Below are 21,783 nucleotides of genomic sequence, written 5' to 3'. Positions count from 1 at the left end.
CCATCTTTCTCTGTCATTTCCTTTTTATGCAAAAGTTTTAAAATACACTATTACAGAATGCAACATGTAGTTACAGGAAACCTATATAATATAGGAAATCTATATAGAAGAAAAGAAAAATCATTCTCTAATCCTATAACCCCACAATCCATAGGTAAAACTATCAATATTTTGGTATATTTTCTTCTAGTCTTTTTTTCTCCTGCACATATATACATATTTTTTCCCATAATTGATCATTTTGCATTTACCTGCTTTTCCCATTTAATATTGTAATGATTTTCCAGTAATTAAAAATATTTCATCATTCTTTTCAAAACATTTCAATGTTCATAATTTTTTGTGTTTTTTTGGTATATTTCTGCTGTTTAACATAATTTTTTTTTGAGAGAGTCTCACTCTGTTGCCCAGGCTGGAGTGCAGTGGTACAATCTTGGCTCACTGCAAGCTCCGCCTCCTGGGTTCACACCATTCTCCTGCCTCAGCCTCCCGAGTAGCTGGGACTACAGGCGTCCACCACCATGCCTGGCAAATTTTTTTGTATTTTTAGTAGAGATGGGGTTTCACCGTGTTAGCCAGGATGGTCTCGATCTCCTGACCTTGTGATCCGCCCGCCTCAGCCTCCCAAAGTGCTGGGCTTACAGGCATGAGCCATCGTGCCTGGCCACATTGTATGTTTATACCATAACTTAGTTAACCATTCCCTTATTGTTGACTGTTGTTAATTTTTTTCATTATTATAATGTCATCAATTAACTTTTTGATTTCCTTATGACAGAGTCCTGGAAGTTGACTTTGTCAGAGTAAGACTTCTGGATACTTGGTGACAAAGTTCTTTCCAGAAAGTGATTTTCTTTTCTATATATATATATATATTTCCAGTAGTATGAGAGTGGCTCTGTGCTTGTTTTTTCCATTATAAATGAATTTTGAAATTAATAAAAATTATTGTACCAGCTTTTTGCTTCTCTTTCTTTAATACACTCTTATGGAACTGGTTCTCAGGAGATTTAAGACAATTGGTTGCTGTAATGGCTTTTCCTTTTTATTTATTTATTTTTTATAGAGACAAGGTCTCACTGTGTTGCCCAGGCTGGTCTCAAACTCCTGGGCTCAAGCGGTCCTCCCGCTTTGGCCTCTCAAAGTGCTGGGATTACAGGCATGAGCCACTACACTCAGACTGGGATAGCTTTTTGTGTGTTTTTGCTTTTGTTTTTGTTTTTGTTTAATTCGAGAAAATCCTCAAAATGTCTGGCCCTGGCACTACTGAGTCTTAGACTATAAACACCAGGAGAGTTCTTTGTGTCAATTTGTGAAATCTAAAATCTATATTAGAACTGGCTTCTTTATTTCGTTGCCTGTGCCAGAGCAATAGCTTGTATGAAAGAGGTTCTTTATAATATTTCATATCATATGTGAATTGTTAGTTCGTGGAGTCTGTCTTCAGTTATGTGCAGTATTTGTTGGTATTAAATCCTGCGGAATGTTTCACTGAAGTTACTACTCATTTCCTTTCCGGTTGCTACGTTACCTGTGTAAGTTGTTAAAACAGCTCCATGGTTTTTGTGTTTTCTGTGTTTGGATGGAGATTTTAATGTGATGTTTGCTTCAAATAGGAGTATGACATCATCATTTATGTCATATGTCTTGTCTTTTGAAATTATCAGTTGTCAGGGTCTCAAAATCTGCCTAATGAAAAGATAGTATTTTACTTGTAATATGGTTAAGATTGGATTGGGTTAAGAGATTGTAGTATTTGGGTTTAGGAAGAAAAATCAGCAAAAGATGGAGAGGCCGGGCATGGTGACTCATGCCTGTAATCCTAGCACTTTGGCAGGCCTAGGTGAGCGGATCACCTAAAGTCAGGAGTTCAAGACCATCCTGGCCAACATGGCGAAAGCCCGTCTTTACTAAAAACAGAAAAATTAGCTGGGTTTGTGATAGCTGCGCCTGTAGTCCAGCTACTCAGGAGGCTGAGGCAGGAGAATCACTTGAACTTGAGAGCCGGAGGTTGCAGTGAGCCGAGATTGCGCCATTGCACCCTAGCACTGGGGACAGAGCGAGACTCCATCTCAAAATAAAAAAGATGAAGGAGAAACAGTGAGGAACCTCAAGCCTAATGACATAAATACATTAAATTTAATGCATGTGAATATACATCATATGTATGTTTCTATGTATACATATACATACTGTGTTTCTATTCAGTGTGTCCACAGTTTGGATTTTTGCCTAAATTTAATGCCCTTAGAGCTTTTTGAATGCCCAGTAGTTAAAGCAACCAATTCATGATGGCTCTGATACCAGTCTTTTGGAAGGAAAAATCATAAGGAAAGATTTCCTGACAACAATATAAGGCAGATTATTCAGAATTCTAATGGTGCATTTTCATGAGAAAAGCTTATTTACTGGCAATGATCTCTAGTGAAAAGAGTTAATGTTTTGACGGAAAGATTATAATCTTAGGAACTCATTCTCATTTGCAGGTTACATGTCTTGCATGTGACAACAAATCCAATACCATAGAACCTTTCTGGGACTTGTCATTGGAGTTTCCAGAAAGATATCAATGCAGTGGAAAAGATATTGCGTCTCAGCCATGTCTGGTTACTGAAATGTTGGCCAAATTTACAGAAACTGAAGCTTTAGAAGGAAAAATCTACGTATGTGACCAGTGTAACTGTGAGTAAAGACGGTGTGTTCTCGGTGCTTTCCTAGGAATGATAAAGAGAAACGCAGATGAGAGGAAGCTGAAAGAAATCTTTAGCAGTTATGAAAATGAACTTTTTTTCAGTTTGTCAAAAGAAACAGACATTTTCACTTATAATTGGCGTTTATGAACTATGCATTTGTTTGGCCATACTGATGGAATTTAAATTGTTTCTGATCCTGTAGACAATTTTGGGGAGAGAAGATTCATGACAAGTTTAAATATGATATGTGGAGCAGAATAAAATAGCAAAGAGGAATAATGAAACGAAAGCATGGCATGTAGTGTGAATGAAACACTTGTTTTATGAGCTTTTTCTTGCTACGTATCAAAATGATATGTAGATAAATGTATGTGTGTGTGTCTATACACATAAAATAGGAAATACCATATGCAGGACTCCTGCTGTGGAGATTGGCTTCGTCAAAACAAAGATTTATTCAAAACCATGCCCTGTCTGTTCTGTGTTAGTTATTCCCAGTGTCTGTAGGTACAGGTGAGATGCTGTCAAGGTGCTTACATTCTTAATGGAGGAGGCGAATAGACAGGATCCACTGTGATAAGTGCTCTAATAGAGGAGCGCATGGGAACCTGACACTGGGGGTGAAACAGCCACTTCAGTTCAAGAGAAGCGTTCTCGGCCAGGTGCAGTGGCTCACGTAATCCTAGCACGTTGGGAGGCCGAGGCGGGCAGATCACCCGAGGTCAGGAGTTCAAGACCACCCTGGCCAATGTGGTGAAACCCCGTCTCTACTAAAAATACAAAAATTAGCTGGGCATGGTGGCACACACTTGTAATCCCAGCTACTCGGGAGGCTGAGACAGGAGAATTGCTTGAACCCAGGAGGCAGAGGTTGCAGTGAGCTGAGATTGCGCCACCTCACTCCAGCCTGAGCAAGAGTGAAACTCTGTCTCAAACAAAACAAAACAGAAAAGAAGCATCTTCCTCCAAGGAAATGGTGTGTAAAACCACATCAGATCTGCTGTGTTGGCCAGGTGTGGTGGCTCACACCTGTAATCCTAACACTTTGGGAGACCAAGGCAAGTGGATCACTTGAGGTCAAGACCAGCCTGGGCAACATGGCGAAACCCCATCTCTACTAAAAATACAGAAATTAGCCGGATGTGGTGGAGTGTGTCCATAATCCCAGCTACTTGGGAGGCTGAGGCAGGAGAATCTCTTGAACCCAGAAGGCAGAGATTGCAGTGAGCCGAGATCGTGCCACTGCACTCCAACCTGGGTAACAGAACAAGACGCTGTCTCAAAAAACACACACACACACACACACAGATCTGCTGTGTCTTACCTCCTCTGTCAATGTATATATATATAGTGGGAGTTAAGCTATGAGGATACAAAGGCGTAAGAATGATCCAGTGTGGGCTGGGCATGGTGGCTTACACCTGTAATCCCAGCACTTTGAGAGGCTGAGGTGGGTGGATCACCTGAGGTCAGGAGTTCGAGACCAGCCTGGCCAACATGGTGAAACCCCATCTCTACTAAAAATACAAAAATTAGCCAGGCATGGTGGCGGGCGCCTGTCATCCCAGCTACTCCAGAGGCCAAGGCAGGAGAATCACTTGAACCCGGGAGGTGGAGGTTGCAGTGAGCCGAGATCATGCCATTCCACTCCAGCGTGGGCGACAGAGCGAGACGCCGTCTCAAAAAAAAAAAAAAAAAAAAAAAAAATAATAATAATAATAATAATAACAATGATCCAGTGGACTTTACAGATTCAGGGGAAAGGGTGGGAGGGAGTAAGGGATAAAACACTACACATTGGGTACAGTGTGCACTGCTCAGGTGATGGGCACACCAAAATCTCAGAAATCACCACTAAGTAACTTATTTATGTAACCAAATACCACCTGTTCACCACAAACCTATTGAAATTCAAAAAAAGAATAAGATATACTTACAGGCCGGGCGCGGTGGCTCAAGCCTGTAATCCCAGCACTTTGGGAGGCCAAGACGGGCGGATCACGAGGTCAGGAGATCGAGACCATCCTGGCTGACACGGTGAAGCTTTCCGTCTCTACTAAAATACAAAACTTAGCAGGGTGAGGTGGCCCGAGCCTGTAGTCCCAGCTACTCCGGAGGCTAGCAGAACAGGAGAATGGTAAGCCAGGGAGGTGGAGCTTGCAGTAGAGAGCTGAGATCCCGGCCACTGCACTCCAGCCTGAAGCGACCAAGAACCAGACTCCAGTCTCAAAAAAAAAAAAGATATACTTACATAGTATCTTACTATTTATATATATATAATATAAACATATGGTGTAGTATAGTATACTATATAGTAAACTATACTATGGTTTATACTAGTTTATACTATACTATATATATTTTTTCAGGTATTCTGCCTAATTTCCCTATCTCGCAAATAGATTCTAAGGCTTTAGATACTAAACTTTTAAGGTAAACAAAAAATAGGATATTCCCACATTGAAGAAATGTTTTATCAATTGATGGTTTCCTGGAATGACTTTAACACTTTTTTCTGAGTGCTGTCTAATGTAAACACATAAAGTAACCTTAAATTTATAAGGTGTTTTTTTTTTTTTTTTAAATAAAACTTTGTCAAAGTTGTTATGATGAAGTATTATTTTTTCTTGGACATAAATGTGATGAGTCCCACATGCTCTCCTCACCAAATTTGGGGGGTGATGTTATGAATGCAGAATATTGTTTTGTAGCAAATTTCTATGTGTTTACTAACGCTACCAAATACAGGCCTAAAAGAGCTACTTTAACACAGCAATGAAAATGTTTACAATTATACGCTGAGGAGTTGACATCCCCTATCTGGCTACCCTTGGACCAGATGTGCTAGGAGACAATCCAGAGGTAGGTCCAGGACATTCACCAGCAGCCAGATACCTGGATCGCAGGGTTAGACACCTGGAAGAAAGACCAGCGAAGATGGCTTAGAGCTCAGCTTCATGGTCGACTGAGCCTGCTTCCCACATGAGAAGCAGCTGCTGCCATGGCTGGAGTCGGAGCTCGTGTGCAAGTTGAAGGATAGCTCCTGGGCATCAGGAACAAACTGTATCCGATGGCCCAGCTGCAGGACAGTCCATAGGTGGACCTCTAGGGAAGCAGAAGGGACAAGAAGAATCCTGAGTTCCAACTGTCTAAGATCTGGTGCTGAAAGAGCAAAAGCAAAACGCTTGAGTGAGGGAGGCCTCAGAGCTGGTAAAGTCCTGCTTTCCTAAGCCATTGGCCAGGGCTGGGGTGGTCCCCAGGAAAAGTGGAGGGATGTTCTGGGTAATCAGGACCTTCCTCTGGGTTTCTGACTAGCCTTAGTATATGAACTGACCACACACATTTTTTTTTCTTATTTCTTTTTTAAATCTTTTGACCACAGACTTTTAAATTAAGAGTTTGGGGCCAGGCACGGTGGCTCACGCCTGTAATCCTAGCACTTTGGGAGGCCGAGGCGGGCGGATCACGAGGTCAGGAGATCGAGACCATCCTGGGTAACACGAAGAAACCCCATCTCTACTAAAAATACAAAATTAGCCGGGAGTGGAGGTGCATGCCTGTAATCCTGGTTACTCGGGAGGCTGAAGCAGGAGAATCGCTTGAACCCGGGAGGCGGAGGTTGTGGTGAGCCGAGATCGCGCCATTGCACTCCAGCCTGGGCGACGAGCGAAAACTCCATCTCAAAAGAAAAAAAGTTTGGGAAATGTGTATTAAAATGTTTACAGAATGTTGTAACTTTTCCTATTAATTGGTATGGCCAGTTCCATTTAAGAATACTATTATGGCCGGGTGCAGTGGCTCATGTCTGTAATCCCAGCACTTTGGGAGGCCGAGGCAGGTGGATCACGAGGTCAGAAGTTCGAGACCAGCCTGGCCAACATAGTGAAACCCTGTCTCTACTGAAAATATAAAAATTAGACGGGCGTGGTGGCATGCATCTATAGTCCCAGTTACTCAGGAGGCTGAGGCAGGAGAATTGCTTGAACCCAGGAAGCGGAGGTTGTGGTGAGCTGAGATCGCGCCAGTGCACTCCAGCCTGGGCAACGAGTGAGACTCTGTCTCTAAATAAATAAGTAAATAAAAATACTATGGCAGTATACTTTGTTCTATTACATTATATGCAAGATTATTATTAAATCATGTGCTTGATTACAGATCTAACTTGACTAGCTCATAAGTTTTTTGTTTAATTGTGGATCATGAGTTTCTCGAGGGCAAAACCCGTGTCTGTATCTCTAGCACAGCACAATGCCTAGAACACAGTAGATACTTTTCATTTCTGACTTAATTAAAAGAAGGTTCACTCAGCTTTTCCCTGCATCTTTAAATTAAATTTGATTTTTATTCTTTCTTTGATGTTACAGCAAAGCGTAGAAGGTTTTCCTCCAAACCAGTTGTACTCACAGAAGCCCAGAAACAACTTATGATATGCCACCTACCTCAGGTTCTCAGACTGCACCTCAAACGATTCAGGTCTGTAGCAGGACCAGTCGCAAAGTGATCATTCCTTGTGCTTATGATGCTTCAAAACTTAAAGAATGCATGTAATAATTTTTTCCCCTTTAATCACCTTTCTGACAAATGAATTAACTTTTAATACCATATACTTGGCTAGTAATGACTTAGATTTGCTTATTTATTTATTTACTTTGAGACCGAGTCTCACTCTGTCACCCAGGCTGGAGATGGGGTTTTACCATGTTGCCCAGGCTGGTCTCAAACTCCTGGGCTCAAGCAATTCACTCACCTTGGCCTCCTAAAGTGCTGGCTGGGCAAGGTGGCTCACGCCTGTAATCCCAGCACTTTGGGAGGCCAAGGGCAGGTGGATCACCTGAGGTCAGGAGTTCGAGACCAGCCTGGCCAACATGGTGAAACCCTGTCTCTACTAAAAATGCAAAAATGTAGCCGGGCGTGGTGGCGCATGCCTGTAATCCTAGCTGCTTGGGAGGCTGAGTCACGAGAATATCTTGAACCTAGGAGACGGAGGTTGCAGTGAGCCGATACCATGCCGTTGCACTCCAGCCTGGGCAACAAAGTGAGACTCCGTCTCAAACATACATACGTACATACATGCATCCATAAACATAAACATAAGAATAAAAATACAAAAATTAGCCAGGCATGGTGACGCATGCCTGTAATTCCAGTTACTTGGGAGGCTGAGGCAGGAGAATCACTTGAACCGTGGAGGCAGAGGTTGCAGTGAGCCAACATCATGCCATTGCCCTCTAGCCTGAGCGACAGAGCAAGACTCTGTCTCAAAAAAAAAAAAAAAGAAGAAGAAAAATGTTGAAATTACAGACGTGAGCCACCGCGCCTGGCAGAATATTTCTAATACCGTAGACGTCTCCTGTGCGTGCCTGTCAGTCTTGTTCCTTTCCCCTCTGCGGAAGCAAACCATTAGGAATTTTAGGTATAATATTATCTTATTGTTCTTCATCAGTTTATTGTATTTCTTTCTTTCTTTTTTTTTTTTTTTTTTGGTAGAGACAGGGTTTTGCCATATTGCCCAGGCTCATCTGGGAACTCCTGAGCTCAGGCAGTCTGCCCGCCTCAGCTTCCCAATGTGCTGGGATTACAGGCGTGGGCCACGGCACCTGGCTGAGAGATATTGGAAAAACCGAACTCAGTTTCTCCTACCATACTCTTACAACAGAGAATACAAATGTGACCTCTGCTTACCAAAATGTGTAGGAGATTTCTCCCCACCAAGCAGGTCATCAGCTCTGCAGTGAGCGCGAGCTGGGTATCCTCTTATTCAGCTCATTTCCAACCCTGTCTACCTGGAGGTAGCATCAGACCCCACAGATTGAGAGCTCAGTCCCACCAGACTAACCCCCACTTCTGACACCAGTCATAACTCTAGGTTTGTGGAAATTCTGACCAACCTGTTGGCTATACATTTAATGGGATTCTCACAAGCCACGCTCCCCTCGTTTGATCAATTTGCTAGAGCGCCCCACAGAACTCAGGGAAACTTTCGTGTTTACCCTTTTATTACAAAGGAGAGTTTCAAGGATCCATATGAACAGCCAGACGGAAGTCATGTGTAGGGCATGACTTGTGGGAAGGGGCGTATAGGTTCCACACCCTCCCTGGGGGTGCCGCCCTCCAGGGACCTCAGCATGGATAGCTCTCTGGAAGCTCCAGAAGCCCATCCTTTTGGGGTTTTATGGAGGCTTCAGTACATAGGCATGACTGATAACATCATTCAGCCCCATTCCCTTTGGGGGTTGGGGACGGTATTTGGAAGGAAGCCGAAAGTCCCAATCCTCTAGTCATTCCCGGGTCTTTCCTGTGACTTGCCCACATGCTGAAGCTATCTAGGGGTTGCCAGCCACTAGTTGTCTCATTAGCATACAAAAGACACTTTTTTTTTTTTTGAGCCAGAGTTTAGCTCTTGCTGCCCAGGCTGGAGTGCAATGGCACAATCTCAGCTCACTGCAACCTCCGCCTCCTGGGTTCAAGTGATTATCCTGCCTCAGCCTCCCCAGTAGCTGGGATTATGGGCATGCGCCACCATGCCTGGCTAATTTTTGTATTTTTAGTAGAGACGGGGTTTCACCATGTTGGCCAGGCTAGTCTTGAACTCCTGACCTCAGGTGATCCGCCCACCTCAGCCTCCCAAAGTGCTGGGATTACAAGCGTGAGTCACCGCACCCAGCCAAGACACTCCAGAGATTCCAAGAATTTTAGGAGATCTATCTTAGGAAACTGGAAGGAAAACCAAATATATTTTTCACAACCACACAGAGAGTTTGGAATATGACTTATGGTCCAGCAGATAACATAATTTGCATGGTTCATCTTTAGTTCCATGCCATTTTACACTGGACTAAGCATTTTCACATTTTCTTTTTCCATCATAAAACTGTGTTCCTCTCTCTCCGTTCTCTACCTGCTGTTATTTGTCTGAAGTTCATGTTTTAGTACTTTACTACTATATTTTTATCTATGTCTGCCTTGTCTCTGTACCATACTACCACAAACCGGATTATAATCTCTTGAACTACCACGTTACATTATTTTCCCCTCATAGGACCAACTCATTATGTGTATTGATAAACACATTGCTTGCCATGCTGAGATCCAGTAAGGGGAAGTATGAGCAACAGACTGAGAAAATGACAGGATAAGGGTGTTCTTTCAGTTCTGTCACCAGTGGGTGGTTGTGCTGACTTACACACAGCAAGGGGACACAGTTCCTGTTGTTTTAGTCTGAAAATCTCTGAAGTATTCTGAGGAATTAGAGGTGCCCTGTTTTGTTTTCCTCCATACCTTGCCAAGAAAGATCCAGATTGTAGCTCCCATCTGGGATACCCTCTTCATATCCTGGCAAGACAATAAGGAATTAAAAACCCTTTGGTGGGGCTGGGCACAGTGGCTCACACCTGTAATCCCAGCGCTTTGGAATCCAAGGCAGGCGAATCACTTGCGGTCAGGAGTTCAAGACCAGCCTGGCCAACATGGTGAAGTCCTGTCTCTACTAAAAATACAAAAATTAGCCAGGCATGATGGCGCACACCTGCAGTCCCAGCAGGAGAATGGCTTGAACCTGAGAGGCAGAGGCTGCAGTAAGCCAAGATCGCGCCACTGCACTCCAGCTTGTGTAACAGAGCGAGACTCCATCTTTAAAACAACGAAAAACAAAAAAACCCCAACCCTTTTGTGGCCTTCACTTTTACCTGTTAGGGGGTAAATGCCCCCATAAGGCAATACTTTCTCAAAAGTTAATTTTTTTTCCCTACATTATCATCTAACTACAAGAAGGCAAAATAAGCCAAAACTTCTCCGTTTATAGCCAACTTCAGCATTGAAATAATTTTATATTACATATGCTACTTTGTATTCCATACTGCCTGGGGTCATCTGTTACAAGTGTCTAGACCTAGTACATGGTTATTTTCCCTTAATTGTGTTGATAATTTCACACTGGTTTGTTCACAGGTGGTCAGGACGTAATAACCGAGAGAAGATTGGTGTTCATGTTGGCTTTGAGGAAATCTTAAACATGGAGCCCTATTGCTGCAGGGAGACCCTGAAATCCCTCAGACCAGAATGCTTTATCTATGACTTGTCTGCGGTGGTGATGCACCATGGGAAAGGATTTGGCTCAGGGCACTACACTGCCTACTGCTATAATTCTGAAGGAGGTATAGATAAGAAAAAGTATTTTATCTTGGGTTGGACTTGGAGGCTGGAGTTCAGGCTTTAACGATTTCTAAATTGACTACTAAATCATAAACAAAACTACTTGACCACTTACTTTCTTAGGGAGAATACCTCTGCAGATACTAAAACATGAGAGTTGATGCATGAAATATTTTCTGTAGGTTTTGCAGTACTTTTGACTAAGGGCTGGAAGAATATAATAATGAGGATAGTCTTGTTGCCAACTAAAAGTCAGAATGTTAACTTTTCTTAAAGACACACTTCAAAAAGCAGATCGTATGTTTACTGGTTTACTTCAGTTAATTTTGTTAAAGAAATAGCGCACCTAATGAACTGGGGGATCACAGATATTTGGAACAAGCACTGTTCAAGTTTAACATACAAAACTCACTTTTCCGTTTTCTAGGGTAGTCTAGTTCTAGCAAAAGTGATGGGATTGAGATTTCATTTTTTACTCCCCCCTCCCCACCTTTTTTTTTTTTGAGATGAAGTCTCGCTCTGTCACCCAGGCTGGAGTGCAGTGGCACGATCTTGGCCCACTGCGACCTCTGCCTCCCAGGTTCAAGCAGTTCTCCTGCCTCAGCCTCCCTAGTAGCTGGGACTACAGGCATGTGCCACCATACCCGGATAATTTTTTTTTTTTTTTTTTGAGACGGAGTCTGGCTCTGTTGCCCAGGCTGGAGTGCAGTGGCCGGATCTCAGCTCACTGCAAGCTCCGCCTCCCAGGTTCACGCCATTCTCCTGCCTCAGCCTCCCGAGTAGCTGGGAGTACAGGCGCCGCCACCTCGCCCGGCTAATTTTTTTTGTATTTTAGTAGAGACCGGGTTTCACCGTGTTAGCCAGGATGGTCTCGATCTCCTGACCTCGTGATCCGCCCGTCTCGGCCTCCCAAAGTGCTGGGATTACAGGCTTGAGCCACTGCACCCGGCCACACCCGGATAATTTTTTGTATTTTCAGTAGAGACGGGGTTTCACCGTGTTAACCAGGATAGTCTTGAACTCCTGACCTTGTGATCCGCCCGCCTCTGCCTCCCAAAATGCTGGGATTACAGAGGAGCCACCACACCCAGCCTTACTTTCCCTTTTGATACTTACTGTTGAACAAAGAATGAACTTCCAACTCCCCACCCCCACCCAACACACCCCAAACAGAAATAGGTGAGGACAAGAAGCCCGATAATCCACCAACGTAACTCCACACTGAACTACCAAAAACTACCAAGTTAGTTGTACACTATTGGCTTTTTTTGTTTGTTTTTGAGACGGAGTCTCACTCTTTCCCCCCGGCTAGAGTGCAGCAGCATGATCTTGGCTCACTGCAACCTCAGCCTCCCGAGTAGCTGGGATTGCAGGTGTGCACCACCACGCCTGGCTAATTTTTATATTTTTAGTAGAGACGGGGTTTCACCATGTTGGACAGGCTGGTCTTGAACTCCTGGCCATAAGTGATCTGACAGCCTTGGTCTCCCAAAATGCTGGGATTACAGGCATGAGCCATCATGCCCGACCCAATTTGCTTTTTAATACAGATTGAGTATACCTTGTCTAAAATGCTTGGGACCATATGTGTTTTGAATTTTGGATTTTTTTGCATAGACATTATGAGGTATTGTAGGGATGGGACCCATATACACCTTGTACACATTGCCTAAAGATAATTTTCTACAACACTTTAAATAATGCAAGTTTCGTAAGTTTGTGTACATTGAGCAATCAGCAAACAAAGGTGTCACTGTCTCAGACAGTCTGGTGGTTTGGCATCAGCATAATTCCTGGCTGATTTATATGCTAATGATAAGCAGTCATTAGCATACTTATGTGCATGTAATGTACATAAGTGCATTATACTTATGTGCACATAAGTTTCACAGTAAAAAAAGACATTAATACAGTGGAAAAAAATGTGTTCAGGGTTACTTATGACACCACGTTGGCACAAAAAGTTTTGGTTTTGGATTCTTTTTTTTTTTTTGAGACAGCCTATCACCCAGGCTGGAGGGCAGCTGCACAATCCTTGCTCACTGCAACCTCCACCTCCCAGGTTCAAGCCATTCTATTCTCTTGCTTCAGCCTCCTGAGTAGCTGGGAGTACAGACACGCACCACCACGCCCAGCTAATTTTTGTAATTTTTAGTAGAGACAGGGTTTCGCCATGTTGGCCAGACTGGTCTCTAACTCCTGGCCTCAGGTGATCCACCTGCCTCAGCCTCCCAAAGTACTGGGATTACAGGCGTGAGCCACTGCGCCCGGCCAGATTTTGGAATTAGGGATGATCATCCTGTATGATTAGTGGCAAAAGCATTAACTGGTAGATTTACACAAGGAATAAATAGTGTCAGGTACTCTAATCAGTCACATGCTGTGTAAACTTAAGCTACTTCTAGATTAAAGGTAGATAATTCCAAGGTAACACTACCCAATCTATATTTCTTGTTAAAGAAAAATGAATTGGCTAGAAAATTATTTTCCCTTCAGAAAAAGCTTCTCACTCAATTCCTACTAGAATTTTATAAAGTCCCTTCATAAGTGTATTTCTGTGCTTCACTCTAGGGTTCTGGGTACACTGCAATGATTCCAAGCTAAGCATGTGCACTATGGATGAAGTATGCAAGGCGCAAGCTTATATCTTGTTTTATACCCAACGAGTCACTGAGAATGGACATTCTAAACTTTTGCCTCCAGAGCTCCTGTTCGGGAGCCAACATCCCAATGAAGACGCTGATACCTCGTCTAATGAAATCCTTAGCTGATCCAAAGACAATGGGGTTTTCTTCCTGTGATTTATATATATACTTTTAAAAAGACTGATGTACCATTTTAAACTTTTCTTATGAATCAGTGTATATACTACATTTATACATTTTATATCTAACTACAATTTTTTTTTTTTTTTTTTTTTTACAAAGTATAAATGTGTATATCAACTGAAGGTAACTACTTTTTTCAAATATTTGGAGTTTTAAACTTTTGGTGTTTACCTCAGACTGATGTTACCTCTTTTATATTTTTATGTCTTAATTGGCTCGGATCATGAATTTGTGCAATCTTCTACCAACAAAGTTCGAGTGGCATCATTTTATATACATGTGTTATCTTTTTCAGGTATTTTCTATACAAATTCTTAATAGATGGAAAATTAGACTTTGCTTGGTCACTAATAGTCTTTCTTTCATTTGTATATTGAAGTTACCTTGCCCGTTGGAGTTATTGAAGTGACATGTCAAGTTATCACCTAAATATTCTTCAGTCACACTCACTGGTATTTCTGAGGCTTTGTGTGTTAACAGGCCTTGTAATAGACATTATTTTGGTTAATGTAACCCCAAAATTGTTTTAGTAATTGCTCTTTATTTTTGGCATAGTCAAACTATAAATGAAAATGGCAGCTTTACAAATAGTATATTTAAGTGACCTTTGGAACTATGGACATGAAAAAATGATGCCTGGGATTTATGATTTTTGTCTGGCAGCAAACAGGTTTGTCCAGAAGTCTAAAAATTAAGCAGTCATAAAAAGTCTGAATTTAGCAAACCAGTATATGATGTTATTCAAATAGTTTACCTTGGGAATGAGTTCATTTTATAATGTCTGATGACATTAGATCTCTTAAAACTTTATATGTATTTTTTAGTTCAAAGGAATAAAGAGTCTTGAAGAGAAAAAATTACAGGGCAAAAAAGTGTTCAAAATTGGCAACTGGACTATTATGTCTAGCATCTCATTCTCCTAAATAACTAAAGTTTGATTTACTCTTGCTAGGATTATGTGACTACTAGGTAGGAGCCTCTTAAAACACTGGCCCTGAGCATTAAAAAAATTAAAAGCTATCTAAACTTGCAAAAAAAAAAAAAAAAAAAAAAAAAAAGCCGTGAGTCACTCTTTTTGTTCTTCTCTGATAATCTCACTGGATTTCTTTAAAGTCCTGTTGCTGCTAACTTTATCTTGTTTGGAGAGGGCAGAATCAACTAATCTGCAGACCAGCTATGTATCTAAGCTCTGTTAACCACAGGAAGATCATGTATCCTTTTTTTATAAGTGGGTTTATTTGCAGGTTGAAGTCTTAGTGAAAGATAATATCCTGTAGAATGCTGTTCACCAGTAGTGATCATCTGTAAGTACAAACTTGAAAGAGATCTCTACCAGTAAATAACAAGTCATCTGGGTTAGCTGAAGTGCAATGAGACTTTTATCACTGAACAGACAAATCATTTGTGCCAAAAACACATCTGGAATATTAAATGGCTGTGTTTAAAATTGTTCATAATACCTATGCAAGTCGTTACCTCAACTGTTACACACTTAATACCTCATTAAAAATTTACGTGGTCAAGATACCAGCATCTACTCTTTCCTAGTTTCAAGGACTATTTTTAACATGTTATACATTTTAGCACGTCATTTTAATGGAATTATTGTAAAAACTCCTGAACTATTTGTAATGGTATCATTGCTTGTACTTATTTCAATATAAAAATATACAAGAGGCCGGGCGCCATGGCTCATGCCTGTAATGTAATCCCAGCAGTTTGGGAGGCCGAGGCGGGTGGATCACAAGGTCAGGAGATCGAGACCATCCTGGCTAACACAGTGAAACCCCATCTCTACTAAAAATACAAACAGAAAACATTAGCCAGGTGTAGTAGCACGCATCTGTAGTCCAGCTACTCGGGAGGCTGAGGCAGGAGAATAGCTTGAACCCAGTTGCAGTGAGCTGAGATCACGCCACTGCACTCCAGCCTGAGTGACAGAGCGAGATTCTGTCTGAAAAAAAAAAAAAAAAGAGAAAGTGACTTAACCCTTTACTTTTTAATCCCTTAAAACTAACACCTATGGGGGGAGGCTTGGAGAAGGAGGATATTATTGGGGGATATGGGAAATCTGTTAGTACTTTCCACTAAATTTTAGTGTGAAAAATATCTCAAAATACCAACAATAAAATTAAAACCTAAATAAACAGAAACTTAGATTTCTTACTATGTATCTTAAATCTCAGTGTGGATGTCTACATTCTGCTAAGTTGATCTAACAAAAAACAACATGTTTTAGTTGTAAAATAATTTACTAAAGGCACTATTGTTAAACATCAAACTAATAATTTGTTGCCAATAAGGTACATCGTTGTAAACATAACAAAATTTTAAGAGATACATGGCTAATAAGCAAACAATACAATTTAAGTGACGGCTTTCCTATTTACAAGATCGCGTCCCTTCCAGCCATTACAAGGGCATACAGTGATGCCACTGTTCCCAACAGTTACCTGGGAAGGGAGCTTGGAGCTCCTAATTGGTTTGAGATCATGACTGCCAAGATCTTTAAAAGCTCCAAAAGTCTTCACTCATAAAGGTCAATTCTAAAATTCCCGGGTTTAGAAATCAAGATTCTTGCTTTATGCTTCCGCATCAAAAGATATGGACTCAACCCCAAAGGAGAGAGCTGGAGGGCCCAGCCCTGACAGTATGTCCAGGCATGAACTGGCGAGCTCTGCTGCCAGCCACAGCATCACAGAAAATGGAGAAGTTAGTCAAATGTGGCTATTAAACATTAGCACCATAATAAATATAGCTCATACAGCTAAAACCTAGATTGTTTCCCCACAAGATAACATTCATTTATAGCTCTAATGCTGAAAGAACAGCTTTTTAATGTAACAGATGATCTAGGTACAGAAGTCATAGGTTTCTCTTCCTAAGATAAAAATGTTTAACAAAATACAAACTAAACAGCATCCCAGAGGCAATAAAATCTCATTGTACTGAAACATACACAAATTAAGGCTACCTTGGTATATAAACGATTTAGAAATTATGATGGAACATTCCCATAAAATTATTTACATATAAGAATTCAAGCAATTTGTTAAAGAATCAGTAGTGGGCCTCAGTTCAAACAAATTAATATTATGATTGTTACATTCAACTTAATACACTTAGCCGCTATAAGGAAAGTAACTGTCACCTCACTTCCTGAAATACCACCAGTAATGTTAAAAATCCAAACCTGTCAAAGGGCGACGTACTACAGCATTTGCCTCATGAATGAAAAAGTCCAATAATTTCAACTTAATTTTTCTAACTAGAACAAGATCCAAACATGGGAGTTTTTTTTTTCTTCTTTCCTTTTGTGGCTTTGATGCCCTTTTGGTTTTCTGAGCAAGCTCAATACACTCCCTGATAAAAAGGATCTAAACGTTGAGATTTTCACCAAATCAAGGTTTCGAGTTGGCACAATGTTCCTAAGTCAAGTTTCAATTAGCACATCTTTCCAATGTCAGGGGAAAAAAACACAAGGACTACTATGTCCTATAAAGAATGGTGAAATATTCCTAAAGCTGTGTATTTATGAAGAAAAGGTGTTTGTCCCTCTTTATGCATGTGTAGATCTTGTTTTAGCCACTATGCCACCAAAGTCTCAGTGTAGAGGTCTACATTTCAGATACATGTCTCTGCATTTGCCTACATTAAGTTTAGCTATTTATCCTGTCCAGAATTATAACCACAAACATTGAGATGTAGCTCTCAGATCTGAAAATGTCTTTATTTTTTAGAAAATGGATTCCAGGAAGGTTAAAAAGCAACACCAGAGGGTATAGGTGCAGAACTGGATGTAGTCATTCAAAGCATTCAAGTAAGAATATGGCAATATAAATATCCAAAAAGTATCTCTTAGGTATTCAAAACAAAACGTATAAGTCATTCCTAACTAACTTGAGCTTTATAGCATTGTCCTAGACAGGAAGGGGAAAAACAGTTAGCATTTAAAAGTCCTGAAAGCTTTTTCGTTGGTTAATTACATTAGATGGTTTGCCTTTGATCAAATTCCTTCTTTTTTAAATATGGATAAAAGTATTACATGGGTCCACTGTTAAAACAGACAACATGTTGCAAATTAATTCTGGTATAATGTTTTCCAACAAAGCTTAGAAAATAAAGGTGTTGAGGTGGCTTTGGACTAAGTTTAATAGTCATCTCCTCTGCTGACAACTTCTTTACATGTTGGACGCAACAGGATGGTATGTTCAAATTGCGCTGTATATGATCCTTTAATGTCACATAATGGTGGATATGGATCTACAATGCCCAAGTCACACAGATTCTTCAGAGCCATCAAGTATTTACTTTCTCCCAAGCGATCCAGCCATCTGCGGCAGAAGGCAAGGGTGCCAAAGTTTTCATTGATGACATTTAATAAGTGTTTTGTTCTTGGAAGCCTAAGAGGAGAAAATCCAAAATTAATTGTTGGCAAAAGAGTTACGAACTGATTTCCCTCATTAAGAAAAGCCCAGACCTTAGCTGTGTCTTAGCAGTTGAAGTCCAAAAACTTTTATTTAAAGTTGCTCTTTCAACAATCAAAAGCCAGAATGTATAATAGGCCATACCTAATTATAGATGGCAGCTGAATAGGACACCAGCTGGAAGCCATCTATCTTATAGTGTTTACATGTCTATGTGTGTTATATTCCCCAGTACAGACCTAACTACAGGGTATTACGGGAATTTCCTTTTGTGTGCAGCAAGCTCAAAGACCTGCATATAAAAGATGTAAATCCAGACTTCAATCATCTTCAAATGTTAAAAAAATTCAATGTAAATTGAAAGACATTGTAAATGGAAGTTTACCAATGGGAAAATATTAAACCAAAAACCTAGAAATGCTAGCAAAATAATCTCTGATATTTATGATTATCAGAAACCAGACTTGAAGACAGCACGTTGTGTGTGTGTGTGTGTGTGTGTAATTTTTATCTCAGTTAAAATGTTTAAAAGGCTATTTTTTTTTCTTACTGTTGGGCTACAGAACTCTACATTTAATGAATATACTATTTTGTATGCATGCCACTTTTTTAAAAAATGCTGTTAATTCAGAAGAGATGCTCATTAGCCACATAAATTCCACTGGCTCCTCTCTCACCTTATTGGCACATGTCCAACATCAAAATTTTTCATGTAATGTGAACATTCCATATCATCATGAACAACACCTTTTCCTGTACTACCAAAGGTTTCAATTGCATATACTTCTCCTTCCTGAAAAATAAGGGTCAAGGGGAGAGAAAGAAGAAAAATTCAGAACGAATCACAATTACCATCTCGCTCTCTCTTTTTGAGACAGAGTCTCTCTCTGTTGCCAGGCTAGAGTGCAGTGGTGTGATCTTGCCTCACTGCAACCTCCGCTTCCCAGGTTCAAGCGATTCTCCTGCCTCAGCCTCCCGAGTAGGTGGGACTACAGGCACGTGCCACCATACCTGGCTAATTTTTGTATTTTTAGTAGAGACGACGTTTCACTATGTTGGCCAGATTGGTTTCAACCTCCTGACCTCAGGTGATCTGCCTGCGTTGGTCTCTCAAAGTGTTGGGATTAACAGGCCTGAGGCACCGAGCCCAGCCTACAATTACCATCTCTTGAAGTTTCTACCTGATTAAACAGCAACATGAAGTAGCCCCTGGCAGTCCTTATCTAACCTTGCCTTGCTTTAGCTCCTTTGCACTTTTTGGTCCTTCTGCTTCCCCCTACGAACTTTGTTCACAATTCCACCCCTAGAGCCTACTATAAAGAGACTGACACCTAGGAATGCTACATAAATATTCATCAAATGTTGAACAAACAATCCTTTCACAGACCCAATTTCCACAACTGATTTAGTGCCAACTATATACAATTTGCAAATTCAAATGGCCCAATTCCTGACAGTGTGAATATGGATGATAAGCTAATTCTGGTCAGTATAATTATATATTTAACTATCACGACCTTCTGCTTGGAAGAAAAAAATGTCTTCCATGGAAGTAAAATGTTAGTGACACACATACCTCCATTCTTGTTGCCTCCCCTCCTTTCACAATCGGCACTGTTTTTCCAGCATGTATTCTATATTGCCCAATTGAATGTCCATTTAGATTACGGATTGGTTTCACTGTTATAAAAAATAGGGAAATAAAAGTTATTCAGGATCTCAAGAAGAAAAAACAGATCTTTTACATTTTGGTACAGAGTTCAAGCATTTATTCAAAAACCAGATATGGCTTTACTAAATAACCTTACATTAAGGTAGTTAAATATAAACTGGAATCTAGTAGAATATAAAATGTAGTTAGTTGCAGTGTTATTAATACTAGAAGTAGGCCAGGTGCAGTGGCTCATGCCTGTAATCCCAGCACTTTGGGTGGCCGAGGCAAGCGGATCACCTGAGGTCAGGAGTTCGGGACCAGCCTGGCCAACACGGCGAAACCCTGTCTCTACTACAAATACAAAAATTAGCTGGGTGTGGTGGTGGGGGCCCGTAATTCCAGCTACTCAGGAGGCTGAGGCAGGAGAATCACTTGAACCCGGGAAGCGGAGGCTGCAGTGAGCTGAGATCATGCCACTGCACTGCAGCCTGGGCGACAGCGACTCGGTCTCAAAAAAAACAAAAATGCCAGAAGTAAGGGAGGATGGAAGAAAGAATTACAGGATTAAGGGCATAAGGAAGGTCATCTAAGGAGGTACTGTTAACAACAAAGAAAATGCCAAGTACACAACTTATTAGAAGCATAAAAAATACATATTTGTATTGTTATGGACCAAAAGATAATGTGAAAGATACTATTAAGATGACAGTATTACAGAACTTTATATCAACATTTCAAACATTCAAAAAGAAAATCTATGTGGCTGAGACACAATAATTAAGAAATAGAAATAAGAAATAAGAAAGAAAATCTAAACATCCCACTGTCCTGAGAGCAATGACAGAATAGACAAATTGTGGCATATTCACATGAGGGAATAACATTCAACAATAAAAACAAAAAGCTAGGAATACATTTAACAACTGGAATAAAACTTCTAGCTTTTTTATTCTAGTTGTTTTAAAACAACTGATAAAATAAGCAGAAAAAGGCACAATTACATACATACTGTACAATTCCACATATATATAATAGTTCAAAATTAGGCAATAAAACTAGTTTAGGGATGCATAATTAGGTAGTAAAGACAAAGAAAAGCAAATGCAAATCCTTTCATACTTACAGTGCTGATAAGCTAAATATATTTTAAAATTCAGACATCATTACTATTTCTCTAAGACCTGGCGAACTGACCCCACAAGCCAAGATGGTGGCTCACTAGAGGCAGGCTGCTGTTTGGAAAGCAGTGTATTGGTTCTACGGTTTGAATGTGTCCCCCAAAGTTCATGTATTGGGAACTTCATCCCCATTGTGATGGTGTTGGAAGGTGGGACATAATGCGAGAAGTTTGGGCCATGGAGGCACCACTCTCATCAATGAATTCACGCCATTATCTCAGGAGTGGGTTCCTTGTGAAGGATGAGTTTGACCACTTCTTGCTCTCTCTCTCTCAAGCTTCTTATTGCCCTTCTGCCTAATGCCATGGGATGATGCAGCAAGAAGACCCTCACCAGATGCCAGTCCCTTAATCTTCCCAGCCTCCAACACTGTAAGAAATCAATTTCTGTTCTTTATAAATTACCTAGTCTCAGGTATTCTGCTGTAGCAGCACAAAACGGACTATGAAAATGAGACTGAGTGTCTTCTGGAATGCTGGCAATATTCAATTTCTTGAGGAGTGAGGTTATGTAGCTTCTGCAATTGAGAAGTTGAGTATTTACGCTTTGTGCATTTTGTGTTAATATTTCAAATTTTATAAAAGGGCTAAAAACAGCCAGGTGCAGTGGCTCACGCCTGTAATCCCAACACTTTGGGAGGCCAAGGCAGGACGATCACTTGAAGTCAGGAGTTCAAGACCAGTCTGGCCAACATAGTGAAACCCCATCTCTACTACAAATATAAAACTTAGCTGGGCATGGTGACACACACCTCTAGTCCCAGCTATTTGGGAGGCTGAGGCAGGAGAGTCACCTGAACCCGGGAAGCAGAGGCTGCAGTGAAATGAGATCGTACCACTGTACTCCAGTCTG

At 40.9% G+C, this 21,783-nt stretch overlaps 2 protein-coding genes across 6 annotated transcripts in view; one reads left to right on the top strand and one right to left on the bottom strand.

The window, feature by feature from the left end:
* USP44 (ubiquitin specific peptidase 44) overlaps positions 1-15,355 on the top strand; it is a 36,517-nt gene extending 21,162 nt beyond the window's left edge. For 3 of the 4 annotated variants that reach the window (XM_003906976.5, XM_003906977.4, XM_021922802.2), the window contains exons 3-6: positions 2,487-2,682; positions 7,058-7,166; positions 10,641-10,846; positions 13,416-15,355. In XM_003906976.5, coding sequence (XP_003907025.1) covers positions 2,487-2,682; positions 7,058-7,166; positions 10,641-10,846; positions 13,416-13,615 — 711 coding nt within the window. In that variant the 3' untranslated portion in view covers positions 13,616-15,355. The remainder of the gene's footprint in view (positions 1-2,486; positions 2,683-7,057; positions 7,167-10,640; positions 10,847-13,415) is intronic. The other variant, XM_021922803.2, reaches the window with a different exon arrangement.
* Positions 15,356-15,905: 550 nt separating this feature from the next.
* Positions 15,906-21,783, bottom strand: part of METAP2 (methionyl aminopeptidase 2) — a 41,296-nt gene continuing 35,418 nt past the window's right edge. Inside the window, exons 9-11 of one of the 2 annotated variants that reach the window (XM_003906973.4) lie at positions 19,676-19,779; positions 18,777-18,892; positions 15,906-18,075 (exon numbers count right to left, since the gene is read on the bottom strand). In XM_003906973.4, coding sequence (XP_003907022.1) covers positions 17,823-18,075; positions 18,777-18,892; positions 19,676-19,779 — 473 coding nt within the window. In that variant the 3' untranslated portion in view covers positions 15,906-17,822. The remainder of the gene's footprint in view (positions 18,076-18,776; positions 18,893-19,675; positions 19,780-21,783) is intronic. The other variant, XM_009181449.3, reaches the window with a different exon arrangement.

Source organism: Papio anubis, chromosome 9, assembly GCF_008728515.1.
Source record: "Papio anubis isolate 15944 chromosome 9, Panubis1.0, whole genome shotgun sequence".
In the NCBI taxonomy this organism is placed as follows: domain Eukaryota; kingdom Metazoa; phylum Chordata; class Mammalia; order Primates; family Cercopithecidae; genus Papio; species Papio anubis.
The sequence above is the reverse complement of the archived record's forward strand: the minus strand, read 5'-3'. Positions and strand labels throughout refer to the sequence as shown.